Source organism: Haliotis cracherodii, unplaced genomic scaffold (genome assembly GCF_022045235.1).
Source record: "Haliotis cracherodii isolate W230 unplaced genomic scaffold, xgHalCrac1.p SCAF_14, whole genome shotgun sequence".
Lineage (NCBI taxonomy): Eukaryota > Metazoa > Mollusca > Gastropoda > Lepetellida > Haliotidae > Haliotis > Haliotis cracherodii.
This window is the reverse complement of record NW_027266269.1, coordinates 40,724,056-40,742,904: the sequence shown is the minus strand read 5'-3', so window position 1 is coordinate 40,742,904 and position 18,849 is coordinate 40,724,056. Positions and strand designations below refer to the sequence as shown.

At 42.5% G+C, this 18,849-nt stretch overlaps 2 protein-coding genes across 2 annotated transcripts; both read left to right on the top strand.

Annotated features, from left to right (window-relative positions):
• The first annotated feature begins 507 nt into the window (after window positions 1-507).
• LOC139460452 (sodium- and chloride-dependent glycine transporter 2-like) lies at window positions 508-11,227 on the top strand. Its single transcript, XM_071241938.1, has 6 exons — window positions 508-544; window positions 1,473-1,586; window positions 2,913-3,044; window positions 8,853-9,147; window positions 9,577-9,709; window positions 11,219-11,227. Exons 1-6 carry the CDS (start codon window positions 508-510, stop codon window positions 11,225-11,227), a joined length of 720 nt encoding a protein of 239 aa, XP_071098039.1.
• A 2,228-nt stretch (window positions 11,228-13,455) lies between these two features.
• On the top strand, window positions 13,456-18,539 carry LOC139460853 (sodium- and chloride-dependent glycine transporter 1-like). The gene is made up of 7 exons (XM_071242333.1): window positions 13,456-13,501; window positions 14,089-14,201; window positions 14,848-14,976; window positions 15,883-15,982; window positions 17,280-17,380; window positions 17,848-18,018; window positions 18,444-18,539. The coding sequence occupies exons 1-7, from the start codon at window positions 13,456-13,458 to the stop codon at window positions 18,537-18,539; spliced, it is 756 nt and encodes a 251-aa protein (XP_071098434.1).
• Window positions 18,540-18,849: the final 310 nt, after the last annotated feature.

Here is an 18,849-nt window from a genome sequence, read left to right as displayed (position 1 = left end):
ACATAATAGCGATTCATAAACACTTGGTTGGTTGGTTGATTTGATGTTTAACGCCGCACTCAGCAATATTCCAGCTATATGACGGCGGTCTGTAAATAATAGAGTGTGGACCAGACAATCCAGTGATTGATAACATGATCATCGATCCACGCAATTGGGACCGTGCATCAACCAAGTCAGCGAGCCTGACCACCAGATCCCGTTAGTCGCCTTTTACGACAAGCATAGTCGCCTTTTTACGACATGCATAGTCGCCTTTTACGGCAAGCATGGGTTGCTGAAGACCTATTCTATCCCGGATCTTCAGGGGGCCATAAACACATGGTATTGATATTGAGTCATACTATGGGCTCGATTTTTAGCAGAGATGTCTTACGAAAACGAAAATGGTTTGGTCGTTATTATTATTTTGAAACATTTTATGTTTGTTTACTTTACAGGTGAATATACTTTAGTACACCCTCCTCAGTGAAACTTCCAACCTAACCCAGGGGCTACTATTCAACAATGATAAAGCGAGGAAAACCGGACACTGAGAAAACAGGTACAATGTTTTAAAGCGCTGTCGACGCGTGGGGATTCCGTATCAGCGCCGGTCCCTACCATTGGTTTGGTTGGATGGCCACTCAGCAATATTCCAGCAATATGATGGCGGTCTGTAAATAATCGAGTCTGGACCAGACAATCCAGTGATTAATATCATGAGCATCGATCAACGCAATTGGGGTCGATGACCCTACCAACATAGGGTTGTCGTAAGTGGCGATTAAATGGATAGGGTGGTCAGGCTTCGTGACTAGGTTCGTTGCATGTCATCGTTGCCAATTGCTTATAGTCGCTATATGGCTAAAATAATGCCGATGCAATGTCAAATTTTAACTCACTCACTCATATCGATACTCACTCACACACTTCGCCTGGCCTGGCGCTCGACATAAAGGGGATAAAACCCTTCCTGCAATTATCAAAAAGCAAGGATTATTAAGCAATGATTCTGGCACACACAAACACACACACACACACACACACACACACACACACACACACACACACACACACACAGAGAGAGTCTGGTTTAGACTTCATTATTTACAGACCGTCGTCATATAGCTGGAATATTGCTGAGTGCGGCTTTAAACAACATACAAACCTGGCCTGGCACTCGGCATTAAGGGGATAAAACCTTTCCTGCAGTCACAAGAAAGCAAGGATTTTAAATCAGTTACTGGCTGGTTCGGAGTCTCCATACACACACACACACACACACACACACACACACACGCACACATACGCACACGCACACGAGCATCCACGTCGCTATATACATGAGATTAACTTGACCGTGCTTTTAAACTTCATTTCTCCTCGCCTCGCCTCAACTCCGACTGGCTTTACTAGTTGGTGTTATACTTCTAACATCCTCTAACGCCAGAGCTGGGACGTATATTATACCACTGGTTCCTTATTTTCAGAAACAAGAGAAACATGGGGCCATCGAGTGGATGGCGTCGTCACCTTGCTGGGATACAGTGTAGGGGAGGGAACTCTGCTCAAGTTTCCTTACCTATGCGCAAGAAACGGCGGAGGTACGGTTGGTTGGTTTTGTTGTTGAACACCGCAATCAGCAATATTCCAGCTATATGACGGCGGTCTCTAAATAATCGAGTCTATACCAGACGATCCAGTGATTGACACGATGAGCATGGATCAACGCAATTGGGATCGATGACATGCATCAACCAAGTCTGACCGCCCGATCCTGTTAGTCGCCTTTTACGACAAGCATGGGTTGCTGAAGATCTATTCTAACCCGGATCTTCACGGGTCCTAACATATAAAATGTCATCTTCCTGAGGCAAGGGAGTTAACAGACTATAAAAGTTCAGACGAAACTGGAACTTAAAGTCAGTTGATTCCCTTGCCTCGGGAAGATGCTACAATGTATATTTACCACACAAGATCATATATGAAACTGCAATATTAATTACATTTTTCTCTACTCAAGGTCACCGAACATTTACTGTGTATATCTTCTTCAAGAGAATTTGTGAAATAGCAATACCACCATTTTTTATACAAATGTATACGCAGTTTGTTTGTCAACAAACTATGCAATATATATATGATGGACTAATGTGGCATATATATGGCAGTATAGCATATACTATATATATATATATATATATATATATATATATATATATGCTATACTGCGTATTCAAATATATAATCTGTCCCCCCAAATATACTGAACAAAATATTTTTTGCGTCATGCTTTATTTAATGAAAAGAATATAGTACCCTTTAAGTGTTGGTCTCTTACAAAATACGACAGTGATAGAAACTATTTGTATAGGAAAAAACACGTCATAAAAAACATTATCACAACAACCGGAGGGAAAGTGTTTTATCTGACTTATAAACCGATTTTGAGCCTTAAAACAACATTTATCAACATTTTAATGTTTCGAACATACTTTCCATGAACCTTAGGAAACGGGCGTAAAATATCTGTTGCTGTCGTACGGATCTTAAAAAGGACATTCTAAAAAGCAATGTAGCTTATCTACACCTCTGTAGCCTTGTTGTACGCTCACTGGGCTACAGATATGAAGGTTGCGAGTTCGATCCTTGGGAATATAAAGTAAATATTTGTCATTTAAATTTACATTCATTAAATGTTACAATCTGAACGGAAGTTATATTAATAAAATACCCAGGACATTATATAAAATCCCTGGGATATTATAACACATTATATAGCAAATATGACTTGAATATCCTATAAAATCCCAGGGACATTACAACGTCCCTGTTTATGAGATTTAACCCGACTGGTGAACAATAGCATGACGTCACCGGAGGTTTATAAGTCTCAGAAATCTCTCTGCGACTCTGTGTACTCTTTTCAGGAGCATTCTTGATCCCTTACCTGGTGTTTGTGGGTCTTTGTGCCGTACCGCTATACTTCCTGGAGGTCGTCATTGGACAATACTACCAGAAAGGCCCTGTTGAGGTGTGGAAGTTTTGTCCAGCCATGAAAGGTAATATGCACAATAAATGTATCCGTCAGAGATTTATCTAGAAGTCCATACTAAAAACCCTTGGCAGGCAAATTGTGGAAAAACATTATTTTGTGGTAAATAAAAAAGTTATTTTATTTTTCTCCGTTTTATTGGATACTGGTCTATCAGTGCAATACCAGTGACCTCTATTGGTAATAAATATATCAAAATGCTTTTGTAAATTTCACTGACATTCGGTGTGACTATCGGCATCCTGTTTGGTTGTTTGTTGTTTAACGCCGTACTCAGCAATATTCCAGCTATACGACAGCGGTCTGTAAATAATCGAGTCTGGACCAGAAAATCAAGTGATTGACATCATGAGCATCGATCCACGCAATTGGGATACTATGATATGCATCAACAAAGTCAGAGAGCCTTATCACCCGATCCCGTTAGTCGCAGCTTACGACAAGCATAGTCGCCTTTTACGACAAGCATGGGTTGCTGAAGACCTATTCTATCCCGAATCTTCACGGGTAGATTAATCTGATTGTGCAGACATTTCCCCTACATTTGTGCTGAAGAAACAGAAGTCTCATATATCTTTTTAAGCCAATGGAAATGGAAAGTACTTTTAACTGAATATACTGAATTTGATCGAGAGAAAAACCGTTGATGGAAGCAATAGAATTGTGTACAATGTTATCCGTGAAGATCCGGGGTAGAATACGTCTTCAGCAACCAATGCTTGCTGTAAACGGCGACTAGGCTTGTCGTTAGAGGCGACTAACGGGATCGGATGGTCAGACTCGCTGACTTGGTTGATGCATGTCATCGTATTTTAATTGCGTGAATGGATGCACATGATGTCAATCACTGGATTCTCTGGTTTAGACTCGATTATTTACAGACCGCCGTCATGTAACTGGAATTGTAGCTGAAGCTTTTATTAACGTTTCGCTAACTGGTTGCGCCCCTTAACCAAGAGACGATGTTGATTGAGTGACTGAATATGGAGTTACCTCCCCTTTGTAACTCTTTTGTGTAGAAAGATTCATTAGTGTTACGAACGAACGAAGGAACGCTGTGCTGACCTACCGAAACTTTGTAAGAAAAACGATGTTGATGTTTTGTGTAACGAATGAATGTAGGGAAGCACAGTGTTTTTTTACGAAGCTGTGAAGCGAAGCGAGGTTTAATTGAGGCTATGAAATTTGAAAGTTTGCGATGTTTTTATGTGCTTCTGTATATCACAAAACACCTCAACATTAAAAGTTTGAACTTTGACCCTTATTTCACGTGTTTTCAACGGAAGTAAAATATTGAAAAATAACGAACATAACAGTAAAAACACCTAGCTTCGGGTAATATTCATGCCCTTTTTTAACATTTGAAAGATATTTGAAGATATAACTTTTGAATTTGATAACTTCAGTGCGTTTCCCAAATGAATGGAAGTCAGTTATTCCACATTTATCTGCTCGTTCAAATGCGTCAAGTAGATCGAAAGTTGATACGGCCGCTTAGCAGCTTTGAAGGTTAAATATGTGCAATAAGAGGCAGCAAAACGTGCTGAATTAGAGTGAGTGAGTGAGTGAGTTAGGTCTAACGCAGCTTTTAACAGTATTCCAGTTATATCACGGCGTGTCAGCTTAATGTGGGAGGAAACCCCCAAGTGATGCAGGTCTCAGATGTTTACCACTTCGGTGAAACCCACGAGCTCGGGTATGGTGCTGACAAACCTAGAAACATAATCGGGCGAACCGGGATTCGAACCCGCAATCATAGGATTCTGGCGTGCCGAAGGGACGCAACTCTTCTCAGCAAATCGCGGCGCCTTAGACGACTGGGCCACCCGTGCCCCCGCTGAATTAGAGACGCTTTCTACAAAACGTGAACTAGAAATGGCTGAGGCTAGATTAGGTGTGTTAGAACAATCTAAAGATTTTGGCATTGAAGAAAGCACATATGAGTATGGTAACAATACTGTTGCTAAGGAACGTGTTGATAAATATCTCAATAGTTTAGAAAATCAGTGTGAAAGCCTTGATCAATCTGAGTGAGTGAGTATGGTTTTACGCCGCTTTTAGCAACATTCCAGCAATATCACGGCGGGGGACACCAGAAATGGGCTTCACACATTGTACCCATGTCGGGAATCGAACCCGGGTCTTCGGCGTGACGAGCGAACGCTTTAACCACTAGGCTACCCGACCGCCCCCTTGATCAATCTGAAACAAATTTAAAAACTGTAGTTTCATCAGATGAAAGGTTACCTGAAGCAACTCTTGACATTGAAGCACCAGTATTTACATCAAAACAAACATGCTCAGGACAAGTTTCCATGACTGATTTATTTAAAATCTTTGCTGAACAAATGAACATTAGCAGATTGCCCCCACCTCAGCCAGGTATGTTTGATGGAGATCCATTGACGTATCCCTCATGGATAAGTGCTTTCGATATTCTCATAGAGAAGAGAAATATTCACCCTTGGGGTTAACTATTGGAATAACTGACACTGGACGAGAAACGGACGAATATGACCCTGTTGGTGTAAGTCATAGAATGTTGATCATGACTTATGAAGTACAAGGGAACATTTCTACGTCAATTCCAATAAAGGTGTACATTTCCTCATTGATTAAGGAATCTCAGTTAACACGAAGTGTTATAAGATCTTTGGAATTTGATTTCCCAGAACAGGAACGTAAAGATGTGATATCGATTGATGATACTGTCGAGTCCCGTTAATCCGTCATGGTTGGTGGCATATGATTATGTCGGATTAACGAGTATGTCGGATAAACGAAAATAAGTAATATCAACGTTCGCTATCGAAAATCGGACAACTACACGATAGACAACGATACGAACACGTAATATAAAAATAAAAATGAAACATTCATATTGTTATGTTACACTATTAGCGGAATACCTCTAAAGATCAACACAAAACAACTGTATGACTTATTCGCGGGCAGATGACCACGGAGTACGCTGATTACTGTGTCGGATTAACGAGACTGATTAATGAGTGATTTCAGTAATTCGTTGCAAATTAGGTGTGTCGGAGTCGGAGTGCGAGACTGTCAGATAAACGGGTCTAAATAACACTGATTTAATCGGTTCCCATCATTTGTGTCGGATAAAGCCGATTGTTGGATTAACGAGACTTGACTGTACTTCTTTCCTGAAACAGAGGGCATACGACAACAAGACAATGGACATTACGAAATGCCCCTTCCATTTGGAGGTAAGGTGGAACCTAAGTTACCTAACAATATCAGTCAAGCTCAGAAACGACTGAGACAACTATAGGCTAAACTCGAGAAGAGTCCATCCTTCTTCAAGGATTATCAGACTTTCATGCGAGACATGATTGATAATGGTTACGCTGAAAAATTACAAAGTGATGACTCGCGTTAACCAGCGTGGTATGTTCCACATCATGGCGAGTACAGTGACTAAAGGTCCATCTGTTTGGTGCATCTTCCTCCCCGGGATGTGCTCATTATGGCTTGTAACAAATTCCAAATGACTTTTAATCGGAAGTTGGAGTAGACGCTGCAGACTTTCTCAGAACAAACTTCTATGTGGATGACGGCCTAAGGCCGGTCTCGTCAGTTGCTGAAGCTGTCGAGCTTATCCAGAACACAAGGAAACTGTGCTCAAGGAGGGCTGCATTTACACAAGTTTGTGTCGAACTCACGTGAAGTAACCACAACAGCTCCTAAGGAGGATCGGTTTAAGGAACTAAAAGACTTCAGTCTAGTTCATGATGCATTACCAATCATTACCAATGGAACATTGAATCGGACTCGTTTCAGTTCAGAATTGTGCTGAACGATGTACCCCTGACTCGACGAGGAATCTTGTCTATGATCAGCTCGATATATGATCCCTTCGGGTTCATAACACCCATTGTGATGGTTGGAAAGGAAGTTCTGCAACAAATGTGCAGAGAAGGACGAACCCTTAATTGATGAACTGTGATCAAACTGGGGATGTAGCGAACTGTCTCTCCTACAGTCGCTACATGTGAAACGAAGTTACAAACCTGACTCATTTGGAGAATTGTAAAGTGTAGAATTGCATCACTTGTCCGATGCAAGCAGCTGTGGATATGGACAATGCAGTTTAATCAGAGTTGTTGACCAATGCGATCAAGTGCACTGCTCCTTCGTAATTGGAAAATCACGTGACGCCCCATTGCGACAGATGGCCATTCCCAGATTAGAATTGACGGCAGCTCTAGTGTCGGTCATAATAATGCAACGTCCTAAAAGAAGAACTCCAGTCTGGAAACATTTCAGAATTCTTCTGGACGGAGAGCAAGCTGGTGCTAGGCTACATCAATAATGACTCTAAGCGCTTTTATATCTTTGTAGCTAACCATGTATCGCAGATAAGGGAGTCAACAGCCCCTAGTCAATGGCGATATATCCAAACTGAAAATAACCCTGCTGACGATACGTCAGACAGCTGGTAAAGTCCAAATGGTTGACAGGAACCTCATTTCTATGGGAAAAGTCAATACCAGCGATGTTTTATATGCTTCTGTAATTCGCAAAACACCTGGGCCCCGTTCCACAAAGCGAACGTAGCACTGCGACTGTCGTAAGCTAATGTTAAGATATGGGAGTTACGATCACCTTAGCACTGCGACTGTCGTAAGCTAATGTTAAGATATGGGAGTTACGATCACCTTAGCGCTGCGACTGTCGTAAGCTAATGTTAAAATATGGGAGTTACGATCACATTAGCTCTGCGACTGTCGTAAGCTAATGTTAAGATATGGGAGTTACGATCACCTTAGCACTGCGACTGTCGTAAGCTAATGTTAAGATATGGGAGTTACGATCACCTTAGCACTGCGACTGTCGTAAGCTAATGTTAAAATATGGGAGTTACGATCACCTTAGCTCTGCGACTGTCGTAAGCTAATGTTAAGATATGGGAGTTACGATCACCTTAGCACTGCGACTGTCGTAAGCTAATGTTAAGATATGGGAGTTACGATCACCTTAGCTCTGGGACTGTCGTAAGCTAATGTTAAGATATGGGAGTTACGATCACCTTAGCACTGCGACTGTCGTAAGCTAATGTTAAGATATGGGAGTTACGATCACCTTACCACTGCGACTGTCGTAAGCTAATGTTAAGATATGGGAGTTACGATCACCTTAGCACTGCGACTGTCGTAAGCTAATGTTAAGATATGGGAGTTACGATCACCTTAGCGCTGCGCTGCGACTGTCGTAAGCTCATGTTAAAATATGGGAGTTACAATCACCTTAGCGCTGCGCTGCGACTGTCTTAAGCTAATGTTAAAATATGGGAGTTACAATCACCTTAGCGCTGCGCTGCGACTGTCGTAAGCTAATGTTAAAATATGGGAGTTACAATCACCTTAGCGCTGCGCTGCGACTGTCTTAAGCTAATGTTAAAATATGGGAGTTACGATCACCTTAGCGCTGCGTCTGTCGTAAGCTAATGTTAAAATATGGGAGTTACGATCACCTTAGCACTGCGACTGTCTTAAGCTAATGTTAAAATATGGGAGTTACGATCACCTTAGCACTGCGTCTGTCGTAAGCTAATGTTAAAATATGGGAGTTACGATCACCTTAGCGCTGCGATCGCTTTGCGGAACGGGGCCCTGAACATTAAAAGTTTCAACTTTGATCTTTATTCCACGTGCTTTCAATGGATGGAAAATATTGAAAAATAACGAAAATTTCAGGAATTTTGCTGAGTGCGGCGTTAAAGAACAAACGAAAAGCGTATAATGTATGTTACCTTAATTGTATTCAATACATGACATGTGTGTGTTTTGAACAGGCCTTGGCCTGGGCACGGCGTTGGTGTCGTGGGTGTACGCCATGTACACGTCCATGTACTTCTCCTGGTATCTCTACTACTTCTTCAACTCCTTCTTCAACCCCCTGCCCTGGTCCACCTGTGGCAACCCCTGGAACACGCCCAGCTGCGTGGAGTCGACGCTGTATGGGCACCAAGGGATGAACACCACAGTGAATGGCACAGTTCCACTGCGAGCTGCCATTAACACGACACAGTCGGGTCTCCTGAATGGATCCACTGCGAATGTTGCTAGTGCCTCAGAAGAATTCTGGAGGCAAGTATTTAATTATGATCTATAACATCTCTGTATAATTAAATGTTATTTAAAACCGATATTGCGGTGACATTGTAAAGGTGCTTATTATTTTTTAAATCATCCCAAGTAAAAGTAGATATCCATAATGATCATTAACTTAAGGCATGCAGAAACAGACCCGTGAAGATCCGGAGTAGAATAGGTCTTCGGCAATGCCTGCCGTAGAAGGCGACTAACGGGATCGGATGGGCAGGCTAACTGACTTGGTTGATGCATGCCATCGTATCACAATTACGTGGATCGATGCTCATAATGTCAAGCACTGGTTTGTCTGGTTCAGACTCAATTATTTACAGGCCGCCGTCATATAGCTGGTGTATGTCTCAGTGCGGCGTTAAACAACATACAAACCAAGACCTTGTTAACAAGGAAACTCATCTGTTTCAGATATAATACACTGGACATCTCGAGTGGCCTCGATGACACAGGGTCCATTCGCTGGCCTTTGTTTGGATGTCTAACCTTCACCTATGTCACCATGTACATCATGCTGTTTAAGGGTATCCGTGTTACGGGCAAGGTAATGGAGAATTTAGGCATAGGTCAGTACATATAAAAAATAAGAGGCGACTAACGGGATCGGGTGGTCAGGTACGCTGACTTGGGTCAAGCATGTCATCGATCCCAATTGCGTGGATAGATGCTCATGATATCAATCACTGGATTGTCTGGTCCAGATTTGATTATTTTCAGACCGCCGTCATATAGCTGGAATATTTTGCTGAGTGCGGCGTTAAACAAAAAACCAAACTAAACCTGAAAATCAGTGATGACACCAGGTGTTTTCGAAAAGGCTAAGGCTGCCCTGCCCTACCGGTAGCGCCCGCCTCTGACAAAGTTTGAATAAAAAAATATATGTGTTGCCTGACACCGCAATTTTTTTTGTAAATGACAATATTATCTATTGATTGTGAGTGAGTCACGCAGTCAGTTTAACGAAGCCATTTCACTTATGTCACTTCACAGTGGGGCGGTCGGGTAGCCTAGTGGTTAAAGCGTTCGCTCGTCACGCCGAAGACTCGGGTTCGATTCCCGACTTGGGTACAATGTGTGAAGCCCATTTCTGGTGACCCTCGCCGTGATATTGCTGTAATATTGCTAAAAGCGGCGTAAAACCATACTCACTCACTTCACAGTGTGCCAGCGTAATGACAATGGATGTCAAAATTCAGTGACACAATGGAATCTTGCAAAACCATGAAACTGATTTATCCGGATCATTGTCAATACCGGTTCATTTTATGGTGTTGACCCGTGAAGATCCGGGGTAGAATAGGTTTTCAGCAACCAATGCTTTTCGTAAAAGGCGAACATGATTGTCGTAAGCGGCGACTAACGGGATCGGTTGTTCAGGCTCGCTGAAATGGTTGATGCATGACATCGATCCCAATTGTGTGGATGGATGCTCGTGGTATCAATCACTGGATTGTCTGGTCCACACTCGATTATTTACAGACCGCTGTCATATAGCTGGAATATTGCTGAGTGTAGCGTTAAACAACAAACAAACAAACAAACAAACAAACAACATAACAATCATTTTCAGATCGTGTACGTAACCTTCGTGTGCCCCGTGCTTGTGTGTGCGGTCTTCCTAATACGGGGCTCCTTGTTGCCAGGGGCGACAGATGGAATATTTTATCTCATGAGACCAGACTTTGGACAGCTAAAAAGCCCTAACGTAAGTTTCATGGCAAAGTTCGCCACATCAGCTGCTACATCATAAACTATTCATGTAGCATGTGGGAAAATGTTCTTTCTTCTTATGCGTCCTCTGGAGGTTGCGTGGTATTGGAATGAGGGTTTAACTTCAGACATTGACATGACGCATATGAGCAATAATTCACCGAAGTGGTAAACGTCTGAGACCTGCATCACTCCGGGCTTTCCTCCCACATTAAGCTGACACGCCGTGATGTAACTGGAATACTGTTAAGAGCGGCGTTAAACCCAACTCACTCACTATGAGCAATAATGTAATTACGGAGGACAGGGTAATTCCATGATCTGTTATCTTCATGTGTTGTAGGACCCGTGAAGATTCCGGGTTAGAATAGGTCTTCAGCAACCCGTACTTGCCGTAAAAGACGACTATGCTTGTCGTAAAAGGCGACTAACAGGATCGGGTGGTCAGGCTCGCTGACTTGGTTGATACATGTCATCGATCCCAATTGCGTGCATTAATCACTTGATTGACTGGTCCAGACTCGATTATTTACAGATCACCGTCATACACTGGAATATTGCTGAGTGCGGCGTTAAACAACCAACCAACTGCGTGGATCGATGCTCATGATATTAATCACTGGATTGTCTGGTCCAGACGTGATAATTTACAGATCGCCGTCATACAGCTGGAATATTGCTGAGTGCAGCGTTAAACAACCAACCAACCAACCAAATCATGTATTGTAGATATGGATCGAGGCGTGTGGCTATGCCCTTCACTCGATGGGAACCAGTACAGGGATCGCCAACACAGTTTCCAGTCACAATCAGCGAGGCAGTAACTGTTACAGGTAAGGGGGCGGGATATTAAATATTCCAGTGGGCCTGTATGTTTTCATAATCTGTTCCAGAAAATAATGGAAATATTAAATTCCATACACGTTTTTTACACACTAAAAATAATTGTTCGCTTGACACAGGATGTCCTGAAAGACGCGTTTGAAACAAATGTTCGGGTTTTTATGTTTGGAAGCAGTGATTGAAGAACTATTCCGTCTCAATGAAATACTACACACTTCGAAAGCCCATTAGGGCCATATTAATATTTTGTTTTATCTCTTTTAATTAAGAAGTCGTAATTAGGACTTGTACCATTTGTTCTAGGCGTTGAGACGGTAACCGTTTTTTTTCTCTAAGTAAACATGTTATTGTTTACCTATTCGTGTTCCACCGCGCTTCACCGTCTTGGTTTCAATGTCAGGTCTTACTCAAACATGTGTCACACGTCAGTCCTTCCTAACACATGTATTCCACGACTTACACAATGATAACGATCTATTTCTGAATTACGATCAGAGAGGTATCATCGCCCATGTTTTTCTGGTCTATTCTATTTAACACACATCACACGGTATACAAAGATATTGACATAGTTGTGCATCGCGATCTGAGAGGTTGCATCCCCTGCTTGGCTGATCAGTTCATATTAACATATGTGTTCCCCAACTTATACCATAATGGGGATATAAATATGAATCACGATCTGAGAGGTTGATCCCCTGCTTGGCTGATATTTCATTTTAGCATATGTGTTTCCCGACTTATACCATAATGGGGATATAAGTATAAATCACGATCTGGAAGGTTGCATCCCCTATCATTGGCTGGTAAGTTCATATTAACATATGTGTTCCCCGACTTATTCCATAATGTTGATATGAATATGAATCACGATCTGAGAGGTTGCATCCTCTGCTTGGCTGGTAAGTTCATATTAACATATGTGTTTCCCGACTTATTCCATAGTGTTGATATGAATATGAATCACGATCTGAGAGGTTTCATTGTTTTTCCGGTCATTTCCTTTTTGACACGTATGTTCCAAGGTGAATGCCATAATGGCAACGATATATATATATTAATTACGATGCATAAGAGGCATATAACTTATGTGTACATATGTGCACATGTGGGGTTTTCTTGTTTTAAGAAGAATAACAAAAAAGGAAACACATTCACAGAAACATTGACGAAAGATTCACTCTTAAATTCTTAAATTCTTTCCTTGAAACAATAATGATATTGGGCAGAGAAATCATTATAATAAACCAAGATTTTAAAAATCTCGCCCTAAATCTTCATTTTACATTTGTTTGCTTACTCACTGAGAAAGCTCACTGGACCCGTGAAGATCCGGGTTAGAACAGGTCTTCAGCAACCCATGCTTTCTGTAAAAAGCGACTATGCTTGTCGTAAGAGGCGACTAACGGAATCGGGCGGTCAGGCTCGCTGACCTGGTTGATGCATGTCATCGTATCCCAACTGCGTGGATTGATGTTCATGATATCAATCACTGGATTATCTGATCCAGACTCGATTATTTTCAGACCGCCGTCATATAGCTGGAATAAACAACAAACAAACAAAGAAACAAGAAAGCGCACTGCCTAATGATGTATATTGGCGTTGCTCTCTTGAGTCATAACAGAAGAGGTCATTGAATAAATTCTAATTCCCAGGGTTGCGCTAATTCTATGCATCGTGGATCCTCTGATCACCATCTTCTGTGGACTGTCTATCTTCACGGTGTTGGGGCACATGGCTTACGTGACCGGGGTCGACATGGACGACTTCAAGTCATCAGGTACAGCAAATTAACGAATAATAACCGAAATCTGCACATGCACGTCGTGATATTAGTGCCTTAATCTGGAACTTTAAACTCTGTTTCACCGCCACTCCGCTTTGGGCATCTACATGTACATTAGTCTGATGTTGTTTTACAAAAACCTTTGTCAGGTTTGTCTGTTTGTTAATAATGTAGCCCATGCACGTATAAAAAATCTCACTCTCGGGTCTTTTGATATTAAAATATCGAGGTTTGCGAGGAGTTAAACTTGTATCGCCTAGCGTTGATATATTTCATATCAAAAGACTCGAGGGTGATATATTATTTAGCATCCCACATCATTCTTCTTTGTCAGTTTGTAAACAGTAATAAACAGGGTCTTCAGTGTATATGAACAGCTAACCAGCTTCTGTGACGGAGAGATTAGTGATGTAATGTGATTGTGACGTCAGTAACCAATGAGAGATCGCGTGTTCTCACGCAAGCAATATCTCATGTGGAAGTCAGTTTGGGATTATAAATGACTCTCTCTAAATTATGTATAATTTCAGTGTATGATGCATACACATGTGTTAATGCAACCAATTCACTTCCGCCTTCAGGTCTTAATCTGGCGTTCTCGGTGTTACCGGAAGCAGTGACTTATCTCCCTTTGTCCCAGTTGTGGTCGGTGTTGGTCTTCCTGATGATGATGACGTTAGGTCTTGACACAACGGTATATGAAGCTAGTTTATCACAATCATACCAAACTAGGGGATTCATGGTTAAAATTGGTCCTCAGCAAGCTGTGCTTGTCGTTCAGAGCGTGAGTGAGTGAGTGAAAATTCGTCCCACAATCAGTGCTCAGCCATATGAGTGCGGTCTGTAATACTTGAGTCTGGGCCATACAATCCTGTAATTGACATCACGAGCATCGTTCTACGCAATTGGGATACGATGACAGCATCAACCTTGTCAGCGAGCCTGACCACCCGATCCCGTTAGTCGTCTCTTACGACAAGCATGGATTGCTGAAGACAAATTTTACCCCGGGTCTTCACGAGTGGTTTCATCCTTTAATCGACGAGAACAAATTATGAACTAAGGAGATGAAATGTTTTGCATCAATAAGTCAACAATGATGTAAACTTGTGAACATGCGTTGTAATGATCGCTGACTTGGTTGATGCATGTCATCGATCCCAATTGCATGGATCGATGCTCAAGATATCTATCACTGGATTGTCTGGTCCTGATTCGACTCTTTACAGACCGCCGTCAGATAGCTGGAATATTGCTGTGCGCGGCGTTAAACAACAAATCAACCAAAACAATGTTAACGTATTAATGCAAACCAATACAAAACAAACCCTTCGTTGCAGGTACCGAGTTTAGAGATAACACAGGAGACACTAGCTGACCAGTTCCCTGCACTGGCCAAGCGGCGGTGGCTTCTCCTCCTGATCGTGTTTCTTCCTTGCTTCCTTCTAGCTCTTCCCTATACTACACAGGTAGGACGAGTGAGTGAGTGAGTTGGGTTTAAAGCCGCTTTTAACAGTATTCCAGTTATATCGCGGCGTGTCAGCTTAATTTGGGAGGAAAGCCCGAAGTGTTGCAGGTCTCAGGCGTTTACCACTTCGGTGAAACCCACGAGCTCGGGTATGGTGCCGACAAACCTAGAAACATAATCGGGGCGAACCGGGATTCGAACCCACAATAATAGTTTTTTTGGTGTGCCCAAGGGACGCAACTCTGCACAGCGAATCGCGGCGCCTTAGACGACTGGGCCACCCGTGCCCCACATGTAGGACGAAATAACTACGATTCCACTGTAGATACAAGGCAAATTAGCGATTGGATCTCCGCACACAATACTCCAGCGAAACGATGTGTGACCCTTGAAGATCCAGGGTAGAATAGGTCTTGCCGTAAAAGGCGACTATGCCTGTCGTAAAAGGCGATTAACGGGATAGTTTAACTACCAATCTGAATGATAATATTCCTTGAACTTACAAATAAGAGTGAGTGACTGAGTTGGGTTTAACGCCGCTTTTAACAGTATTCCAGTTATATCACGGCGTCTCAGCTGAATGTGGGAGGAAAGCCCGAAGTGATGCAGGTCTCAGACGTTTACCACTTCGGGCACGTATATGGTGTCGACAAACCTAGAAACATAATCGGGGCAAACCGGGATTCGAACTCACAATCATAGGTTTCTGGCGTACCAAAGGGACGCAACTCTGCACAGCGAATCGCGCCGCCTTAGACGTCTGGGCCACCTGTGCTCCCCCCAACAAATAAGAACTACATGATATCATTATTAATCATGTGATATTTGCAGCTTATTCTCTGATCTTCATCATAAACATTTTCATTGGTTTTAAAACACGTCTCTTGTTTACATGGTCTCGCTGTAGAGTGGTATCTTCGTCCTGACCCTCGTAGACTGGTACTCCTCGGTGCCGCCCGTGATGCTGTTTGGGGTGGTGGAGTGTATAGTGCTGGCCTGGGTGTTTGGTAAATATGTTCGACATAGCATGGGTATTCGGCAAGAAGGTAGGTCCCGAGCAACCCATGCTTGCCATAAAAGGCGACTATGCTTGTCGTAAGAGGCGACTAACGGGATCGGGTGGTCAGGCTCGCTGACTTGCTTGATGCATGTCATCAATCCCAATTCTGTGGATTGATGCTCTTGTTATCAATCACTGGATTGTCTGGTCCAGACTCGATTATTTACAGACCGCCGTCATATAGCTGGAATATTGCTGAGTACGGCGTTAAACAACAAACAAACCAACCAACCAAAGAAATGTTTGTCGTATTAGGCGACTAAATGGATAAAGTGGTCCGTGTCGGTGACTTGGTGGATTGGACGTCTGAGTTATCAATTGCGTAGATCGATGCTCATGATGTCAATCACTGGATTGTCTGATTATGTACCGAGCGCCGTCATCTACCCGGGATATTGCTGAGTGCGGCGGTAAACAACAAACACAACATATGCCATCTCGCAGCATTTGGCCTACAAAATTCTCGGTCTCCGGCAGCCTGATCGTATCTGGTGGTCAGGCACACAGTTGTAAATAATTGTGTCTGGGACATATAAACCTATGGTTGATATTATTAGCACCGCCCCACGCCGTACGATGTCGCACGCTCATCCTAGTCACAAAGTCTGATAGACCCGTGTAGATCCAGGGTAGAATAGGTCTTCAGCAACCCATGCTTGTCTCCCACCGTGAAATATCCGGGGTAGAAAAGGTCTTCAGCAACCCATGCTTGCCGTAAAAGGCGACTATGCTTGTCGCCTAAAAAGATCAGGTGGTCAGTGTTGCTGACTTGGTTGATGCATGTCATCGTATCCCAGGGCGGCCGGATAGCCTAGTGGTTAAAGCGTATGCTCGCAACGACGAAGACCCGGGTTCGATTCTCGACACGGGTAAAATGTGTGTAGCCCATTTCTGGTGTCCCCGCTGATATTGCTGGAATATAACTAAAATCGGCGTAAAACCATACTCACTCACTTGTCGTTTTCAACTGCGTGGATCCGATGCTCATGATGTCAATCACTGGACTGTGTGGTCCAGACTCGATTATTTACAGATCGCCGTCATACATCTGGAATATTGCTGAATGCGGCGTTAAACAACAAACAAACAAACACACCAAGTCTGATCTCCCGATCCATGCGAAAAGCATAGTTTGTTAGGGGCCTATTCCAACCCGAAAAGTGAGAACCTTCAAGTTTCTGAACAATAGCAGAAAAAGAAAACAATTGAAAGCATCTGTGAATAACAAGACGTGTACATAACAGGTGTATGGAGACTGGACAAGTGTACGATGGAGATGTATGGACAGACCGTCCCAAAGTGGCTGGCTTTCCTCATGAAATACATCACACCAGGACTTCTCATGGTAGGACGTTCAACCTTGTTTAATCTTGAGTGAGTGAGTGAGTGAGGATAAATCTCATAACGCCGCTTTCAGTTTGTCAGTTGGTCTCACGGTGTTGTGGCAGGAAAGGTCGAATTCTGCATCCCTTAAGGTACACAACTCCCTTATTATCATTTTAAATATTATTATTATTATTATTATTATTGTAGCTCTTCAGCAACCAATGCTTGTCGTAAGAGGCGACTAACGTAATCGGATGGTAAGGCTCGCTGACGTGGTTGATGCATGCCATCGATCCCAATTGCGAGGATCGATGCTCATGATGTCAATTACTGGATTGTCTGGTCGAGACTCGATTATTTACAGACTGCCGTCATATGGCTGGAATATTGCTGAGTGCGGCGTTAAACAACAAACAAACAAACAAAATTCGTATCTTAAAATTCTTAAAATGTTTTCATGCCACGGTTGAACGTACGTATTTCCAGATTATTTTTGTGTACGCCTTCTACGAGTACCGTCCTCCAAAATATGGTGACTACTTCTATCCTGAATGGGCAACTGTGATTGGCTGGCTTATATCTCTGTTCATGATTGTACCGACGCCTTGCTGGATGGTGTACTGTGTATGGAAGTCGGAAGGGAACACATTTAAACAGGTAACTGAAGCTGATTGCCCTACTCCTGAGTACATTACATGTGTATGGAGACTGAACAAGTGTACGATGGAGATGTATGGACAGACATCCCAAAGTGGCTGGCTTTCCTCATGAAATACATCACACCAGGACGTCTCATGGTAGGACGTTCAACCTTGTTTAATCTTAAGTGAGTGAGTGAGTGAGTGAGTGAGTGAGTGAGTGAGTGAGTAGATTTTGTTTGTGATGTTAACTCAAAATAAGACATTTTGCTTACACGACACGGGTAAAATGTATGGTCTTTTACAACCAATGGAATACATTTCGACAGATAATCAAGACTGGTTATTCCCAGGCGTCGTCGTACTAGGTTAATAAATTTTAATTAATATAAAGTTCTCATTTAATAAATAAAAAGAACTCTGAATTGTTTATTTTTTCCCCAGAAATTGGTGAACGCATTCATTCCGCAAGATGTACCATCGGATATACCAATGGAAAACAGACGTGAAGAGCAAGAAGCACTCAACGTAGCCATATGATCGACAGTTCCATGCCAACCCATCCTCTATAATCCAGTGTGATATATCTCAATTCTGTAATAATCAATATCCTGGACCCATTCGCTACCATAACTTCGTTTAGCAAGCGACGGCACTATACCTCTTATTGGTAAGTTCGTTCAGAATGGCTCTCGCTCATGCGTGTAATTTCATTGGACGGCTAATTTTAGTAACGCCTCTTACTCTGACACAGTACGAAGTGAATTGGCGAAAGGGTTCAGGAGATTGATCGTAATAGATTTGAAATTTATTAGCGTCATTATTGAATGGTCACCCAGGTATGTCGCGG

Bases quoted from the DNA above. Each gene is read 5' to 3' on its own strand.
- LOC139460853 (XM_071242333.1), top strand. From the start codon at position 13,456: ATGGCTTACGTGACCGGGGTCGACATGGACGACTTCAAGTCATCAG. The intron at 17,381-17,847 runs GTAGGACGTTCA...ACGTATTTCCAG, and splicing joins TCACACCAGGACTTCTCATG to ATTATTTTTGTGTACGCCTT. The intron at 18,019-18,443 runs GTAACTGAAGCT...TTTTTTCCCCAG, and splicing joins AAGGGAACACATTTAAACAG to AAATTGGTGAACGCATTCAT.
- LOC139460452 (XM_071241938.1), top strand. From the start codon at position 508: ATGATAAAGCGAGGAAAACCGGACACTGAGAAAACAG. The intron at 545-1,472 runs GTACAATGTTTT...CCTTATTTTCAG, and splicing joins ACCGGACACTGAGAAAACAG to AAACAAGAGAAACATGGGGC. The intron at 1,587-2,912 runs GTACGGTTGGTT...TACTCTTTTCAG, and splicing joins ATGCGCAAGAAACGGCGGAG to GAGCATTCTTGATCCCTTAC.